We start from the raw sequence: 17,052 nt of genomic DNA, 5'->3' as shown, positions 1-17,052 counted from the left end.
CTGTGACATTTTATTTTATGCATTTAAAATCATTACTCAGAAAAGGTATCCTTAGACTTCACCAAACTATCAAAGGGGTCAGTCTGCATTCCATGACACACACAGAAGTTTAAGAACCCCTGCCCTAGGTGATCTGAGGAGGGTCTAAGGAGGGGGTGAACGGAGGAGTTATCAACCTGGACTTGGGAAGATTGATTTGGAGGGTTGTGGCTAGGTGGGTAAGGGAAGATAAAAGCCTCAGATCTACTCCTCCCTCCATTCAGTCTTTCAGACCCCAAAGCCAAACCCCGCCAAGCCCTGAAGGGCTGTGCCCCAAATACAGGGAATTCAAAAGAACTGTATCCATGGCAACTACCCAATGGTTTTTGACGTTGCCATGGTGTCCCTTGGGGTGGGAGGGTGGGGAAGAAGGGAGGGGAGGGCCAGAGACAGTCCAGGTGCTCCGAGAGAAAACAAAGATAGGAAAGAAGGTTCAGACCAAGGTTTCTACAATTTGGGGGAGTCCAAAAGAATGGTGCTCAGACAGAGAAAAACCAGAGTGGGAGGGCCCAGGAATCTTAATTCTAGAGATGCAGGGGATCTAGACAGAGCCCAACAAATAGTTTTGTTTTCATCTTGGAGGCTCCAAGCCAGCATAGCCCCTGAAGAGCTAGACACGGAATTTAGCACAGACTTGCTTTCTGATTTTGGGAGGACTAGAAGGGTTCTACCCAGTAATAACTGCTTCGCATTTCTATTGTACATTAGAGTTTACAAAGTCCTTTCTTCACAATAACTCTGTGGGATAAGTAATTCACAGATTATTATTATCCCCAGTCTTTAGATGAAGAAACTGAGGCTCTTTGAGGTTATATGTCTTGCCCAAAGTCACGTGAGTACTAAAGGAAAGAATCAGATAAAAACCCAAGACATTTTATTCCAAGTGCCATGTTCCACCTGACACTCCTGCCTCCTGGAGAGGGGATTTGGAAGAAAGGGATCAGGGCTGCAGGAGGAAGGATGAATGTCAGCATTCAAGAGGACTGGTCATTGACCACAGAAAGCTATAAACTATTCTATGGTAAGGATAAAGGGACTAGGCTTAAGGGGGAGGGTTTTAACCCTGGACACACCAGTCTCCCTTGCCTAGCTGCTAGGTAGATGTGGTTAAGGGTACAAGGAAGAGACATACACACAAACACACACATTCACACTTGACTCTCTCTCTGTCTCTCTGTCTCTCTCTCTGTCTCTGTCTGTCTGTCTGTCTCTCTCTCTCTCTCTCATGCATGCACACAAGCAGACACACACACACACACACACACACACACACACACACAATCTATCCCTGTAAAAGCAGAAAAATAAACTGATTGCTTTAACTAACCCCTTGGAAGGATTAAGATTTCTTGGGTAGATGTACTCCACCTAATTCCCCTCTCCAATCAACCTCCCACCCTAGAGACACGAACATGCAACCTCCCTAGCTGCTAACATCAGCCCTCCTGGACTCCAAGTTTACCAAACAATGTCCATGGCAATAGCTCCACCCCTCTGAAGCTCAGAGACAGCCTTCCTCCTCCCTCACCACCACCCCCCACACACACACACACACATTTTTTCTTGCCCTTCCAAATGATTTTTCCATGAGGATGCAATTCTTCCTGCCCAGATTCCCCAGAGATGCTCCCTCCACTGAGACCCAAAAGAGGAAGACTTTTAACCCCTGAACCCTTCTCCCTGGCCCAGCTGCTAAGCAGACTTGGCTCCAGCTCTCTCCTCTGCACATCCTCAACTCAGCCTGGGGCCTACTCTTCATGAAAGTTTCTTGGATAGAAACCAGAGCTTGAAAATTACTAGATTTTTTTCTCCTTTTTTTCTCAAGAAAGGGATGTCCTGGAGAACATCTGGAGATGGTCTGATGGCCCCATAAAGCAACATCTGGCATCTGCCTTCAACCAAGTCTAGAGGAAACCTGGAAGAGAAGTCTAGGAGGCTCCTGGAGGGGAAAGGAGGAGGCTATAGAGAACAAGGAAGGCAATGCAAAAATTCAGCCTAGAGAAAAGAAGGTGCAGGCAAAGCCCTGGACAGGTTCTGAAGGGGAAATCTCAGGAGGAGAGGGGCCGCTGATCTCCATTACCAGGAATGGTAGACCAATAAAGGACGGGCTGAAAAAGCAGTTAGTAGTCAGTTAGGTGGCACCACAGTGCATAGATTGCCAGATCTGGAGTCTGGAAAACTCATCTTCCTGAGTTGAAATCTGGCCTCTGATACTTACTAGCTGTGTGACCCTGGACAAGTCACTTAACCTTGCCTCAATTTCCTCATCTGTAAAATGAGCTGGAGTTGTACATCTGTAGATCTGTACATCTAGCTGGAGACTACATATATGAAAAAGCATGACAAGGATGTTAGTAGTCAAGGACCTTTTCCTTGTGGTCCGGGTTGAATGAGAAGGCTAAGAAAATCTTCTTCCCTGGGGATCTTTTAAGAATGAGAGAGAGAGAGAGACAGAGTCAGAGACTTAGAGACAGACAGAGACAGAGAGAGAAAGAGACAGAGACATACAGAGACAGAGACAAAGAGATAGAGACAGAGAGGGAGCAAGTGAGTACTACTCTGAGAAGGGAATATGTGGACTGACTTCTGACCTTGAAGCGGCTGATGAGGTTGTGTCGAGTCAACAGCTCAAAGACGATGGTCCTCAGGGCATGGTCCTCAGCCACCCGGTTCAGGGAAAAGACATCAAAGCACCAGTGGTCCAGGGTCTGTGTGAAGACCATGGGTTCAGTGGACTAAGAAATGAGGTCATCCCAAACCAGGGGAACCTCCCAGAAATAAGAGAAACATTGGGAATGACTTCCCAATGGACAGAGAGGGTAGGGGATGAAGGAAGGGAAAAAAGTAAAGCCAAGCATCTCCTTCCCTGGTCATCCCTTAGGACAGGAGAGACACAGAAGCAGGGTTCCATGGAGGGGTGCCACCTCCTTGAGAAAAGGAAAGATGGTAGAAGAGCTAGAGAGAGCGTGCAGGAAACAGGTCAGTGGATGCAAACTTTGACCCCCTCCCTTTCTTCCCAACACTCCCAGCTCCCCACCAGCTTTCTAGAGCATCACCTTAAGACAGTTGATAACAGCATTAGAATAGGTGGGGCCCACGGAGGTGTAGGTTCTCCGGAACATCCTAGGGGAAGGGGAGGAAAAGGTGTGACGGTGGATACATGAGGATATGGGGATGAGGGGGACATTTTAGGGAGTGGAGGGTCTGAGGGTCTGTCATGGGAAGAAAGGGAGCAGAAGAATAATGATATGAGATGGCAGAGGGGTGAGGGTTGGGGAATGAAAGGTGACAAATGACAAGAAGGGGCAGAGGAAAGAATGATTAAGGGGACATGGGTAGAAGGAGTAAGGTAAGTAAAGGGAGGTCTGTGAAGTATGTGTGAAGGTATAAAAAGAAGGCTGAAAGGGAATATAGAGATATATACATATATAAATGCTTTTGTTCAGTCATTTCAGTTGTGTCCAATTCTTCATGATCCTATTTGAGGTTTTCTTGGCAAAGATATTGGAGTAGTTTGCAATTTCCTTCTCCAGCTCATTTTACAAATGAGGAAATTGAGGCAAGGTTAAGTGACTTGCCCAGGGTCACACAACTAGTAAGTATCTGAGGCCAGATTTCAACTCAGGAAGATGAGTTTTCCAGACTCCAGATCTGGCAATCTATGCACTATGGTGCAACCTAACTGACTACACACACACACACACACACACACACACACACACAGAGTTACACAGCCACATAGTTGGAGCTGTAAGGATATAAGGAAAGTGTCCAAAAGTGCAGGGAAGTGAAGAGGCAGGTAGACTGAGGAATTAGGTTTGGAAAGAGCTAAAAGTCTAGAGAAGTGGAATAGATGGTAAAGAAGGTAGAAATGGTTTTAAGGAATACATCGGTTGAATAGTCAGCAGGGATAAGTGGAAGAGGGAAGGTGTGAAGGGGTTGCAAGGAGAGGACCTCACCGCTCCACAAATATCCCAGCCTGCACAGCATGGACAATGCTTCGGAACTTTGGCTTCTCCTCCGCTCGTCTACCTTTGGCTCGAGTCTGTTGGGTGAAGGTGGACGCCAGCCAGTCCCTAACCTCTGAGGGCACTGCATCTGAGCGGAGCTCCTGTAGCTCATCTTCAGTGTCCAGTATTTGTCTAAAACCCAGGATGAGAAGCGAAGAATGGACAGAGAAGGATCACCACTACCCCCACCACCCAGAGGAATGCTAAGGAGCATCAATTTGGAGTTCTTATTTCAGATTTCTCCTCGTTTCAGGCTCTATCCCTGTTTCCATGAGAGAGAGAGAGAGACAGAGAGAGAGAGAGAGAGAGAGAGAGAGAGAGAGAGAGAGAGAGAGAGAGAGAGAGAGACAGAGAGAGACAGAGAGAGACAGAGAGAGACAGAGAGAGACAGAGAGAGAGAGAGAGAGACAGAGAGAGAGAGAGAGAGACAGAGAGAGAGAGAGAGACAGAGAGAGAGAGACAGAGAGAGAGGGAGAAAAGAGGAGAGAGAGAAATGGAAAGAGAAGAGAGACAAGAGGAGAGAGAGAAGAGGAGAGAGAAAGAAAGAGATCTTACATTCCCTCCCATGCCGATGTTTCTCTGTCTGCTTTTCCCTCTTTTTGTCTTCCTGGATCTTGTCTCTCCCTAATCTCTTCTTTTTGCCTGCCTCCATGGTGTCTGACTGCCTGTCTGTCTCCAACCCCTCTTCCTTCTGCTCTCTCTCTCTCTCTCTCTCTCTCTCTCTCTCTCTCTCTCTCTCTCTCTCTCTCTCTCTCTCTCCTCCCTCCCTCCCTCCCTCCCTCCCTCCCTCCCTTCCTCTCTTCTGTACCTGCCGCTGGCTCTATCGCTCACCCTCCTAGCTCTCTCCCTAGCCTGCCCTCACCGGGTCTCGTCGATGTACACAGCTTCCAGCAGTGAAGCAGTATATTCCAGATTCTTCTTCAGCTCCTCAATATTCACTTGCCCATTCTCCAGTTGCTTAACCATGTAGCGCAGCCTTCAGGGAGGAAGAAGAGAAAGAAGGGAACGCAAACCTCAGGGACTGTCCCACAGTCACCAGGGAGCCTGGTCTCTGGCTCAGCACACATTTGGTCCGACCATCCTGCAATGCTTTGCTGAGCATGTCGTTTATCCAGGGCTAAGGTGAAATTCCACACCCGTTACCTCATGGCCTCCAATCCACTTCTGGGCCACCTACCCTCATCTCCTCTCACTGAAAACATGCCCACAAGTTCACACAAATAACAACTTTTGCAAAATGGAATTGCCCGTAACACTTCACATTTATAGCAATTTTTCCTCACAACAGCCTTGTGAGAGCCAATGAAAGTAGTATTATCACCTCCATTTTACAGATAAGGAAACTGGGGCTCAGAGAGTTTCAGTGGCTAGGCCAAGATCAGATGTCTAGAAACAGGAACAAGTGATACTAAAATCAAGATTTTCACACACACAGTTCAGCACTGTTTTCTTTATAGTACATTCATTGTCTCTCCAGTGTAGCCTGAGCAAACCTCAGTTTCCTCATTTGTAAAATGAGGGGGTTAGGCTACATGATCTCCAAGGTTGCTTCCAGCTCTGCTCCTGCTCCTCTAAGCTGAACTGTGTTACCCTCCCCCCCAAAAAAGGTTCCTTCAGGATTATATAATAACCACTCACATTTCTATAATACTTCCCTCACAACTACCCTGGGAAGTGGATAGTGCAGTATGATAACCCTCCTTCTCATCCACTTAGCACAGTGCCTAGCACATGGTGCTGAATAAATATTTATTAACTGACCAATCTTTCAGTGACTTGTCTAGGGTCATACAGCTAGCAGGTATCGAAACAAATTCTGGATCCCCAAGGCCTCAGATTCTCAGATCAGTCAGTGCACTTTCCACCTTTCCACATTGCCCCATTTGTTGGTTTGCATATTAAAAAACAGGTTATTCTAAAAGTATTCAAGAGACAGCCTGATCTAGTAGGAAGACGGACTGACCTCAGGAGAGAGGAGAGATGCAATCCACCTCCTAGCTATACAACCATGGATACTTAGAGCTGTGTATATTAAACAGAAATCATGTTAACTTCTCAGAGCCTCAGTTTCCTCATCTGTATAAAGCAGAGATAATAATACTTGTAACTCTTACCTAAACAGGATTGTTGTGAGGACTAAATGAGAAAATTACATATTTTATAAACCTACTTAGATAAAAAAAATCATGGATTTTGATCTGCAAAAAGCTCTTTATAAACATCAGTTGTTTTTTATCATTATTAATATTACAGTAGTCACAGCCACCAATAAATTCTGTAATGAAAATGTACTACACTCAGAAATGTTCCCTGTGGGGCATGAGGATTTCCACGTCACTGAGACCCTGCCCCAGGCCCCTAGACATTTAGAGCTCAGGCAGAAACACGCAGACATGCAGACACACAGACACACACACACACACACACACACACACAACTAAACTGCTTTCTCCTGCTAAAGAGAGCTAACAGGCTGAGATTCCAATATTCATCAGCCAGCCAAAGAGCATCCTAAGCCTTGTCTTGCCAAATCTGTGTTGTGGCAAGTGTCCAATTGGGCTGAGTCACTGCAGCCATCCCCCTGCCTCTGCATCAATCCATTCTCCCCAAAGCACTAGTGAATGCTCCTTTGCATACGTTGCAGGGTGAGGGTGTAGCATCTGTTCTGATGGAGACTCTCCCTAAAAGTACAATCTCCTCATATCCATACATCATTTCAGAGACTTGGCCCACTGAGGAATCTTCTTTGATGTTTAACCTCAATCTTTCCCACTGTATAGGGTTTGGGGTAGAGGTGCAAGGGGATGTGAATGGAAGAAACTCTTTTTGGTCTGGTCCATAAGAGATCTTTAAAAGGTAAATTTTCTTCAGCCTCTATCCCCAGCCAATACCAGCACAGATTCTGGGATATGGTGACGGACTGAGGGATCATCCCCCATCAGGCGTGAATCCTTTCCCACTGAGGGAGGGAGGGAGGGGAGAGAGACTGAGGTCCAAGTAACTTCATGAGTCAGGGTAGGAAAGAGAATGAGTCAGGGAAGGAAACTGAAATCCCCATTCTCTAGGAGGTTGGGGGAAGGGAGGTAGAAAGAACAGCAGTATTCCTGATCAGAAACCCCTCTAAAAATCCTGGAATCCCAGTCACTTGAGAAGATGCCATGTTCCAAATAGCTCCCAAATTTCCCTACTAGGCAGCGTCTTGACCAGCATTTCTGGAGTGAAGGGAGTAAGGGGTGATAAGTGAGAGGAGATAAAAAAGAGACGGTAAGTATCCCCCATCTCTGCCTTTGGAAGGGTGTGATCCTGAAATCTCACCTCTATCCCTGCACCTCCACTATTCCTTGTGGAGAAAGACGAGAGGGAGGAGGAAGAAAATGTGTATTGGAGGCTTGGAGCTCATTCCTCATCCCCTGCTCAAGCTTCTCACAGATAAACACTTAGGTTGAGGAAGAAGCAATGGTCTACCTGACCACATGGGAGAGCCACAGGGAGAAAGACCAAGGCATGTCTCTGGAGCTCATGCCAGAAAGTATGAAGTAGTTAAGGGAATAACGTTTCCTTTCCAGCTGACCAGAACTTTCTCTCCTTCTCTACCTGTCCCCCTTCCCAGGTACCCAACCCATCCTGGGGAATACATCCCAGATAGGTGAAAAAAAAAGTCTACATGGTCATCTCCAATGGTATTCCCACCCATTTTCTAATGTAACCAGAATCCTCCACTTTCTCAGCCCTATCCCTCATCCCTCTCAGTCCCCTACTGAAGGTCAGTGCCCTTGTTGTCGATGTAAAGGCCAATTGCTTGGGTGGCTCTCTTTCTGTTTTTTTAAGGGCAGCTAGGGAATACAGTAGATAGAGAGCTGAGATTGGAGTCACAGAGATATCTTCATGAGTTCAAATGTAGCCTCAGAAACTTACTAGCTGGGTGACCCCAGGCAAGCCATTTAGCCCTGCCTGGTCAGTTTCCTCATCTGTAAAATGAGCTGGAGAAGGAAATGGCAAACCACTCCAGCATCTTTGCCAGGAAAACCCCAAATGGGGTCAACAAAGAGTCAGACAAGACTGAATAGCAACAACTGTTTTTTGTAATAGGTACCCAGCTGTGGATGTTCAAAGAAAACTGTCAAGATTAATCCTGCCTGTTTGTGCATACTGCCATATTTCTCCTCCCCACTCCAGGCCAAAAGCCTCTGTCATTTTCCATCTCAAATCAAGGTGACCTTGAGTCCTAGAGCCAGCTGGGTAAGAGACTCAGGGAGATACCTACAGGTGCTGCAGGAGGAACCATTCTGCCTTAAACAAGATAGCAGCAATGACCCCAGTAAACACAGGGCACTTTCTGCAGGGCCTTCAAAGCTAGATTTCTTTTGGCAATAGTTAATTAGTTTGGAGAGGCTTTAAGGCCTCATAAAAGATGACCTGTTCTACAGTGTAAAGAATGTTAAATTGAAGATCTGGGTTCAAATTCCAACTTTGCTACTTACTCAAATTAACAACAAGAATTTCTATCTGTGTTGCTTCAGGCAAGTCACTTCATCTCAGTGGACCTGTTTCCTCATCTAAAAAGTGATTCCTGCTAAACAACCCTGGGATAGTTAAAGCTTGAATTGCATCCACAATTACCCCTTCTCTAGCTAGGGGGTTAAGGGCACAGCACCCCCTAATCCTCTGTGTAAGAATTTTTGGCCCTCAGGGGTAGAGTCAAGATGGCGGAGTAGAAAGAGGTACATACTCTAGCTCTTCCCCCACAACCCATAAAATACCTGTAAAGAAAGACTCTCAACAAATTCTAGAGCAGCAGAAGCCACAGAACAACAGAGAGGAGGAGATTTCTAGTGCAGAGTCACCTGGAAGGCAGACAGGAAAGGTCTGTCTCACCAGACACGGAGTGGAGCATAGCCCAGTCTTGGCCGAGTGGCACTGGGAAGAGCAGGACCACAGTAGGACCGGAGCAGGCTTCAGGGATGAAACCCCCAGCAGCCGCAGGGGTTCACAGATTCCTTAACCCACAGGCACCAAAGGCAGTGGCAGTAGCCAGGGTCCATTGCTGGAGTGGCTCAGCTTAAAGACTCTGGGGGTACTGAGCAGCTGATTTGAGCCTCAGCCCCAGGCACGCACAGTCCTGGGGCGTGGCAGAACTGGAGGCTCCTCTCTCTTGATTGTGCCACCTTGGAGGAACTGAGAACTTATAGGTCCCCAGAGTACACCCTGCTCTTGGCAAAGGACCCAAAAGTCAAGTAACTGGTTGGGAAAATGCCCAAAAAGGAGGAAAAAATAAGATTATAGAATGTTACTTTCCTGGTGAACAGGTATTCTCTCCCATTCTTTCTGGATGGGGAAGAACAATGTTTACCATCAGAGGAAGACACAAAAGTCAAGACTTCTGCATCCAAAACCTCCAAAATAAATATGCAATGGTCCCAGGCCATCAAAGAACTCGAAAAGGATTTTGAAAATCAAGTAAGAGAGGTAGAGGAAAAATTGGGAAGAGAAATGAGAGTGATGCAAGAAAATCATGAAAAGCAGGTCAACACCTTGCTAAAAGAGACCCCAAAAAAATGCTGAAGAAAATAATGCCTTTAAAAATAGGCTAACTCCATTGGCAAAAGAGGTCCAAAAAGTCAATGAGGAAAAGAATGCTTTTAAAAGCAGAATTAGTCAAATGGAAAAGGAGGTTCAAAAGTTCACTGAAGAAAATGGTTCTTTCAAAATTAGATGGAACAGATGGAAGCTAATAACTTTATGAGAAACCAAGAAATTACAAAACAAAACCAAAAGAATGAAAAAATGGAAGATAATGTGAAATATCTCATTGGAAAAACAACTGACCTGGAAAATAGATCCAGGAGAGACAATTTAAAAATTATGGGACTACCTGAAAGCCATGCTCAAAAAAAAAAAGCCTAGACATCAGCTTTCATGAAATTATCAAGGAAACCTGCCCTGATATTCTAGAACCAGAGGGCAAAATAAATATTGAAAGAATCCACTGATCAACTTCTGAAAGAGATCCAAAAAGAGAAACTCCTAGGAATATTGTAGCCAAATTCCAGAGTTCCCAGATCAAGGAGAAAACATTGCAAGCAATTAGAAAGAAACAATTCAAGTACTGTGGAAATACAATCAGGATAACACAAGATCTAACAGCTTCTACATTAAGGGACTGAAAGGCTTGGAATATGATATTCCAGAGGTCAAAGGAACTAGGATTAAAGCCAAGAATCACCTACCCAGCAAAACTGAGTATAATACTTCAGGAAAAAAATGGTCATTCAATGAAATAGAGGACTTTCAAGCATTCTTGTTGAAAAGACCAGAGCTGAAAAGAAAATTTGACTTTCAAACACAAGAATTAAGAGAAGCATGAAAACGTAAACAGAAAAGAAAAATCACAAGGGACTTACTAAAGTTGAACTGTTTACATTCCTACATGGAAAGATAATATTTGTAACTCTTGAAACTTTTCTCAGTATCTGGGTAGTTGGAGGGATTTTACACACACACACACACACACACAGAGACAGAGAGAGAGAGAGAGACAGACAGACAGAGAGAGAGAGGCAGAGAGACAGAGAGCACAGGATGAGTTGAATAGGAAAGGATCATATCTAAAAAAATAAATTAAGGGGTGAGAGAGGAATATATTAGGAGGAGAAAGGGGAAAATGGAATGGGGCAAATTATCTCTCATAGAAGAGGCAAGAAAAAGCTTTCCCAAAGGAGGGGAAAAGGGGAAAGTGAGAGGAAAACGGTGATGCTTACTCTCAACACATTTGGCTCAAGGAAGGAATAACATGCTCACTCAATTTGGTATGAAAATCTATCTTACGCTACAGGAAAGTAGGGAAGAAGGAGATAATCAGGGTGGGGAGGATGATGGAAAGGAGGGCAAATGAGAGGAGGGAGCAATTAGAAGTAAACACTCTTGCGAAGGGATAAGGTCAAAAGAGAGAATAGAAGAAATGGGGGGCAGGATAGGATGGAGGGAAATATAGTTAGTCTTACACAACATGACTATTATGGAAGTCATTTGCAAAACTACACATATATAGTCTATATTGAATTGCTTGCCTTCTCAGTGGGGATGGGTGGGGAGGGAAGAAGGAAGAAAAGTTGGAATTCAAAGTTTCAGGAACAAATGTTGAGAATTGTTTTTGTGTACAACTGGGAAATAAGAAATACAGATAATGGGGTATAGAAATTTATCTTATCCTACAGGACAAGAGAGAAGATGGGGATAAGGGAAGGGAGGGGTGTTAGAAGGGAGGGCATGTTGGTGGAAAGGGCAATCAGAATGCAAGGCCTTTTGGGGCAGGGGGAAGGGAGAGATGGGGAGAAAATTTGGAACTCAAAATTTTGTGGAAATGAATGTTGAAAACTTAAAATAAATTTTAAAAAAAGAATTTTTGGCCCTCCCTTCACACAAGAGAAGACGTCTAAATTGTTATGGTATTAACAGATAAAATGTGTTGAAATTATACAATACCATACATATATTTTATGCATTTCTGAGTTTCTAAACTTTTTCTGTGTCATCTGCGGTTTCTGCAAAATTCCTCCCAAATTTCCATTTAAAAGCTTATGCCAGGGGTGGAGAACCTGAGCCTTAAGGCCACGTGTGGCTTTCTGGGTCCTTAAGTGTGGCCTTTTGACTGAATCCCAATTTTAAAGTATAAAATACTTCTGTATTTAAAGTGTAAAATACTTAAAGTGTAAAATTTGAATTCAATCAAAAGGCCACACTTAAGGACCTAGAAGGCCACACGTGACCTTAAGGCCACAAGTTTCCCATCGCTGGCTTATGTTGACCCTCAGTACATAGAAACTATGATAGGGAAAGTAATGATGTGGAGGGGATAACTAGTTCTCGTCAGCTCTAGGCTGCTGAAAACTGCAGCAGGTATACTGATGTAGCATCATTATAATTCCATCTTCATCATCCTGAATAGGCCTTTCCAATTAATTTTTAGAAATCCACCACCTTTTGCTATCAGTAAGTGCTCCCTGATCCCATTGTCCAATCAGTAATGTGACAGTTGCCACAATAGACCCTTTGCATGAAAACTCTATGTAATCCCAAGCCCCTAGTAGCTTAAACACACACATCTGCATTCACAATACCACTCAACATGTTGCCCCATAAGACAGCAGAGGCAAGGGAGACCATGCGTAACTATTCCTGGCTGCATCTGTCCATTTCCTCCCATGCTCTTTTGGCTGTAAACATTAATAAAACATTCTAAGTCATTTATTCCAGCATTGTGTCATGCCATTCACCCAGACTCTGCTTTGAATTTGTATGATTTATATGATCATTATGGTCTCTACCAACTTTAAGAAAGTTAAATCCCTTTCAATTTCTAGGGATCTATAGATCCCTTTCTGGCAACTGTCTCTGCCGTCCTACTCAATCCTTCTAGGTAAGGAACAATGAGCAAAAAGGAATCCATTCTACCTTAAGGCAAGACGGTTGGCAGGAAGAAGGATGGATGACCAGGAGGCTGTCTCAAACATAGCTTCCACCTTTACCCTACAATTGAAACCCAACAGGTCCAGGGAAAGACTTTAAAGGAAGATGAGCCTGAGGATTGATCTTTAATTCTCTCCACCTTCTGGTTCCTCCCTTTAATGTCCATTCTGATCCTACCCAGAAGCTCTTGTCTGTCTGAATCTTACTGAAATCTCAACATAACACAATCCAGATGCACAGAACGAAGGGTATGGGGTGGAGGAGGAGGGGGAAGAGAGTCTAGGAAAGACATACAGGCCACTGGGAGGCTTCAGATCCCAAACACAGTCCTTCCAAGGTCATCTCATCCATCCTCCTGCCTGGTACAAGTTTGTAGCCTGTTCTCCTCTTCTTGAGCCCTTCTAAGGAAAAAGCGTTCACTTCCCCATCCCCCAGAGTTCTGACTTCACAATGTTCTTGGTCAAAAAAGCTTTCCTGAGAACTACACTTTGCCCCCACCTGTTACCATTTCAATGCATTCTTTTTGGTACAGCCTTCAGAAAAGAGTGACCTAGAAAATTTTAAAGGGACCACTAATTTAGTTCTCCCTCCAATACCTCTTTTCATACAAAATAAACTCAGCTTTACCATCTGCCTTCTCCTCCTATCCCTCCATTTCAATGTTCTTCCCAGGTTCAACTTCCCCTCCCCCAGGTCCCTCTCACTCTCCTCTCCCTTTCTTTATCTCCTTCCTTCCACCTTCCCTTCTCTCTTCTAGTCCCTCTCTGCCACTGTTACCCATCGCCTGTGCCCAGTACAATACACAGCCCTTCCCTCTTGCCATAGTTCTGTCTCCAGCAGAGCTAATTCTCTCTCCACATCACTGAATGGCCAGATGAGTTAGGGAAGGAGGTAAAGAACTAGTTTGGCTGAGAGTAAGGAGACTAGAGTTTGAGTCACAGTTGTAGCACAAACTAGGATCTAACTTTGGACAACTTACTTCATCTCAATCTTCCCATCTGTGCAAAAGAAGACTACTTCGCATTTATATGAGACTTTCTTATTTCTATTTTAGAGATGAAGAAACTAAGGCCCAAAGTGGTTAGGTGACTTACTCAAGGTCACACAGCTTATAAGCATCAGAACTGAGATTGAAATCCATATCTCTTTTGACCCCAAATCCAGAGCCCCAACTCATTCACTAAAATTCTGACTAGCACAAGAATTCTACGAGAATGTAGAGTAACAGACTCAATCAATAAACATTTATGAAAGGGCTTCCTCCTCCGTACCAGGGACTCTGCTGAGCCTGGCAGTTAGACAAAAACATTCCCTGCTCATGAGGACACATACTGTAATGGACCAGATAGCATGCATAGGTTTAGACCAGACATCTACAAGTCACATGGAAACCTTAAAAAAAAAGATACTACTATTTGTAACGTCTCTGTTGGATTGCCCACTGTTTTGGGAAGGAAGAAGGGGAGAAAATTTAAAACTTATGGAAGTGAATGTTGAAAACTAAAAATAACTAAATTTATATATGTGTGTGTGTGTATGTACATATGTATGTATAAAGGAAGGTACTAGTAGCTAGAGGGGACCAGGAGATGATTTCTGCAGAAGGCAGCACCTGAGCTAAGTCTTGAAAGAGAACCCACACACACACACAGTTCTAGGAGGAAGAGGTGTGATGCAAGACATTTCAAGCATAGGGGATAATGTAATAGTAATGATAATAACTAGCTTACATAATAGTTTTATGGTTTGCAAAGCACTTTATAAATATTATCTCGTTTTATTCTTATAATCATCGTGGGAGATAAGTATCCCCATTTTAGAGATGAAAAAATTCAGAGGTGAAAGACCTAATATGGTAGGTGGCACAGTGGATGGCACAGTGCTATAGCTAGGTGGCAGAGTGGATAGAGTGCCAGACCTGAAGTCAGGAAGACAGGAGTTCAAGTCTAGCCTCAGGCGCTTATGAGCTGAGTGACCTTGAAAAGTCACTTAACCATTTGCCTCAAATTTCCTCATTTGTAGAAAAATGAGCTGGAGAAGGCAATGGCAAACTGCTCTAGTATCTTTGCAAAGAAAACCACAAAAGGGGTCACGAAGAGTCGGACCCGACTGAAAATGACTAAACAAAAATCTGAGGCAGGATTTGAATTCAGGTCTTCCCGACTCTAGGTCCAGAGATCAAATGTGAAGATAATAAGGGACCTCAGAGGTCATCTAATCAATTAATCAAACAAGTATTAAGTGCTTACTGTGTGCTAGCTACTATGCTTGGCTCTGGGGATACAAGAACAAAGAATGAAACAAACCCAATACTTATTGAGGTGGAAACTGAGGCCTACAGAGGTAAAATGACACGTCCAAGGTAGTAAGTAATGGAACTGAAATCTGAACACAAATCTATTTATTCTAAATCAAACACTTGACCTAAAAGTGTCCAGTTCAGGGACTTGGCTGAAAAAGAACTCTTTTCTGTTGAAACAGACCCAAAAAAGGGAGGACAGGACATAAAGTTCTGAAAATATCATCCCTTAGAGAACACCACTTTCTCCTTAGGGGGATATCTTTCCCCCAGCCCCAAGTTTTCCATTTTTCTGAATCCTCTACTATTCTAAACACTCTCTTAAATTATCATAGTACATGATTAATAAATACTTGTTGCATGTTTGAACTAAACAGTTGAACTAAAGCTAAGCCCCCATCAGGTCAGGTCACTGTGAGTAAAGAGGTATAAAAGGTATAAACAGGCAAAGGATTATTTGATGTAGGTCAGGATTGTTTTAAGCTGGGGTAACTTTGGGGTTCCTCTGGAGTTCTAAAAGCCAGATAAGGGGTTATATGGGCTATGGATTGGGAAGGATCAGTAAGAATAGTGAGTCGATTGTCATAGTGCCAGTGAGAGACAGAGGGGAAAGAGAAAAGTGGGGAAAAGTGGAGGGGTAGGAAGGACAAAGGCAGGAGTCTCAATAAAACTGCCGCCAGATTCTCTGCATGTTTTTCCCCCAGCTGCTAGAAGCTGTTAGACCTTGGATCTCACCCAAACTACATCACTGGTCTGGCTCACAGGGGACTTGCAGGCCCCCCCCCCACACACACACTATTCTCCTTCCCAGCTCCTACCTGAGGATGGGGCCCTGGAGGTGACTCCTCTGCACAGGTATAGGGGTGGCCATGAGAGTCAAATCCCTTCTCTGGAGGTCAAAACAATGCCCCTGAAGCCATCAGGACCCTAAGGGAAGTGGCTCCTGTTCAGCCCTCTGGCTTCCTCTCTGAGTCCCCTCCTCAGCAAGGCTTTGCTGAGATCCAGGAGAACTCTGGGGATGGGAAGAGAAAACGGCCAGGCTACAAGAGGGTGGGGAGGTGGGGAACGAGGGCTTGTTTGAGACCCAACCCACAGGAACTGGGTGAGAAGCCTGGGATGAGAGGAAAAGTTTCACCTCTGAATCAGACCAAAAACAAGAAACTGTTTTCAGAAGAATCCCAGAAAGGACAAAAATAGCCCAGCCCAGTCCAACTCCAGAGAGAGGGGACAACTCTTCTTTAGTCAAGAAGGCAGGGATTAGGGGAAAGGCCCAAAGAATCCCAGTGCAGGGTAGGAAAGGTATCAACCAGAATGTCTGACTGAAGCAAGACCCAGGCATTCCAGATTCCAGATGTTAGTGACCAATAATAGTTCACCAATCCTACCTACTCCTTGACTTGGTTCAAGGCCCAAATCCTGGCCTTTTTAGTTTGGGAACATAGTGATGGGCTTTGTTAATAGGTAGAAGGGAGAAGATGAGACTTGAGGATGAACTTCCCCCACTCCATCTCGTTGGGATTGGCCAAAATTGGCAGAGCTGAGCAGGAGAGAAATTAGAAGTACCCGCCTTAACCTAGGGGAGAGGAAGCTAGGGGGATGAAGATACATTTGGTTACAGTAGCGTTTGTTCAATCCAGAGGCGGAGGAATGAACGGAATGTGGAGCCGGGATGCTTTGCAACCTTATCCCGAGGTTCACTCTGAGGCACGAGCAAAACGAAGACTGGCCCCCACCAAAAACTGGAAAGGGGCCCGGTGTGTGTGCGCGCGGGGGTGGGGGGGAAGGGGAAAAGAGAGAGAAAGAGAGCGAAGAATACACAAGCACCAGAGACCCATTGTGAGCCTACTTAGCCCGGAATCTCAGTCTGCCTTTTGATTGGCTAAGGGGTTCAAGCCCCCGCCCATCCCCTAGTTGTCTGTGAGATGACATCATTATTAGGAACCAAGATGTTGCCTACGATTGGTTTGTCCCTGGCATGGGAGGGGCCAGGATAGAATGGCTGGAGGGAAACTAAACTAAAATACAGGGGTGATTTTTAGTGTAGAAACTGAAATGGAGAGAGGACGCAGGTGATCATTTCAGATGACGGGAAGGGACAAAGAGCAGAGATTTTAAGCAGCGGGTAGAGGATGGGAGAGATGCATTTACCTAGCCCCATGGTAGGTTATTCAGCCCTAGACTATAGAAGGGAGGCAGAAGGGATTATATTTGGACCTTAGAGAGTCAGCTGGTAACAGA

General features: G+C 44.7%; 1 protein-coding gene across 2 annotated transcripts in view; it reads right to left on the bottom strand.

Annotated features, from left to right (window-relative positions):
* PDE1B (phosphodiesterase 1B) overlaps positions 1–17,052 on the bottom strand; it is a 39,409-nt gene that overhangs the window by 8,352 nt on the left and 14,005 nt on the right. Inside the window, exons 1-5 of one of the 2 annotated variants that reach the window (XM_072654933.1) lie at positions 15,633–15,800; positions 4,912–5,025; positions 3,999–4,181; positions 3,096–3,162; positions 2,631–2,747 (exon numbers count right to left, since the gene is read on the bottom strand). In XM_072654933.1, the coding sequence (XP_072511034.1) occupies positions 2,631–2,747; positions 3,096–3,162; positions 3,999–4,181; positions 4,912–5,025; positions 15,633–15,685 (534 nt within the window). In that variant the 5' untranslated portion in view covers positions 15,686–15,800. Of the gene's footprint in view, positions 1–2,630; positions 2,748–3,095; positions 3,163–3,998; positions 4,182–4,911; positions 5,026–15,632; positions 15,801–17,052 lie in introns of those variants that run through there. The other variant, XM_072654932.1, reaches the window with a different exon arrangement.

Source organism: Notamacropus eugenii, chromosome 3 (genome assembly GCF_028372415.1).
Source record: "Notamacropus eugenii isolate mMacEug1 chromosome 3, mMacEug1.pri_v2, whole genome shotgun sequence".
NCBI lineage: Eukaryota > Metazoa > Chordata > Mammalia > Diprotodontia > Macropodidae > Notamacropus > Notamacropus eugenii.
The sequence above is the reverse complement of the archived record's forward strand: the minus strand, read 5'-3'. Positions and strand labels throughout refer to the sequence as shown.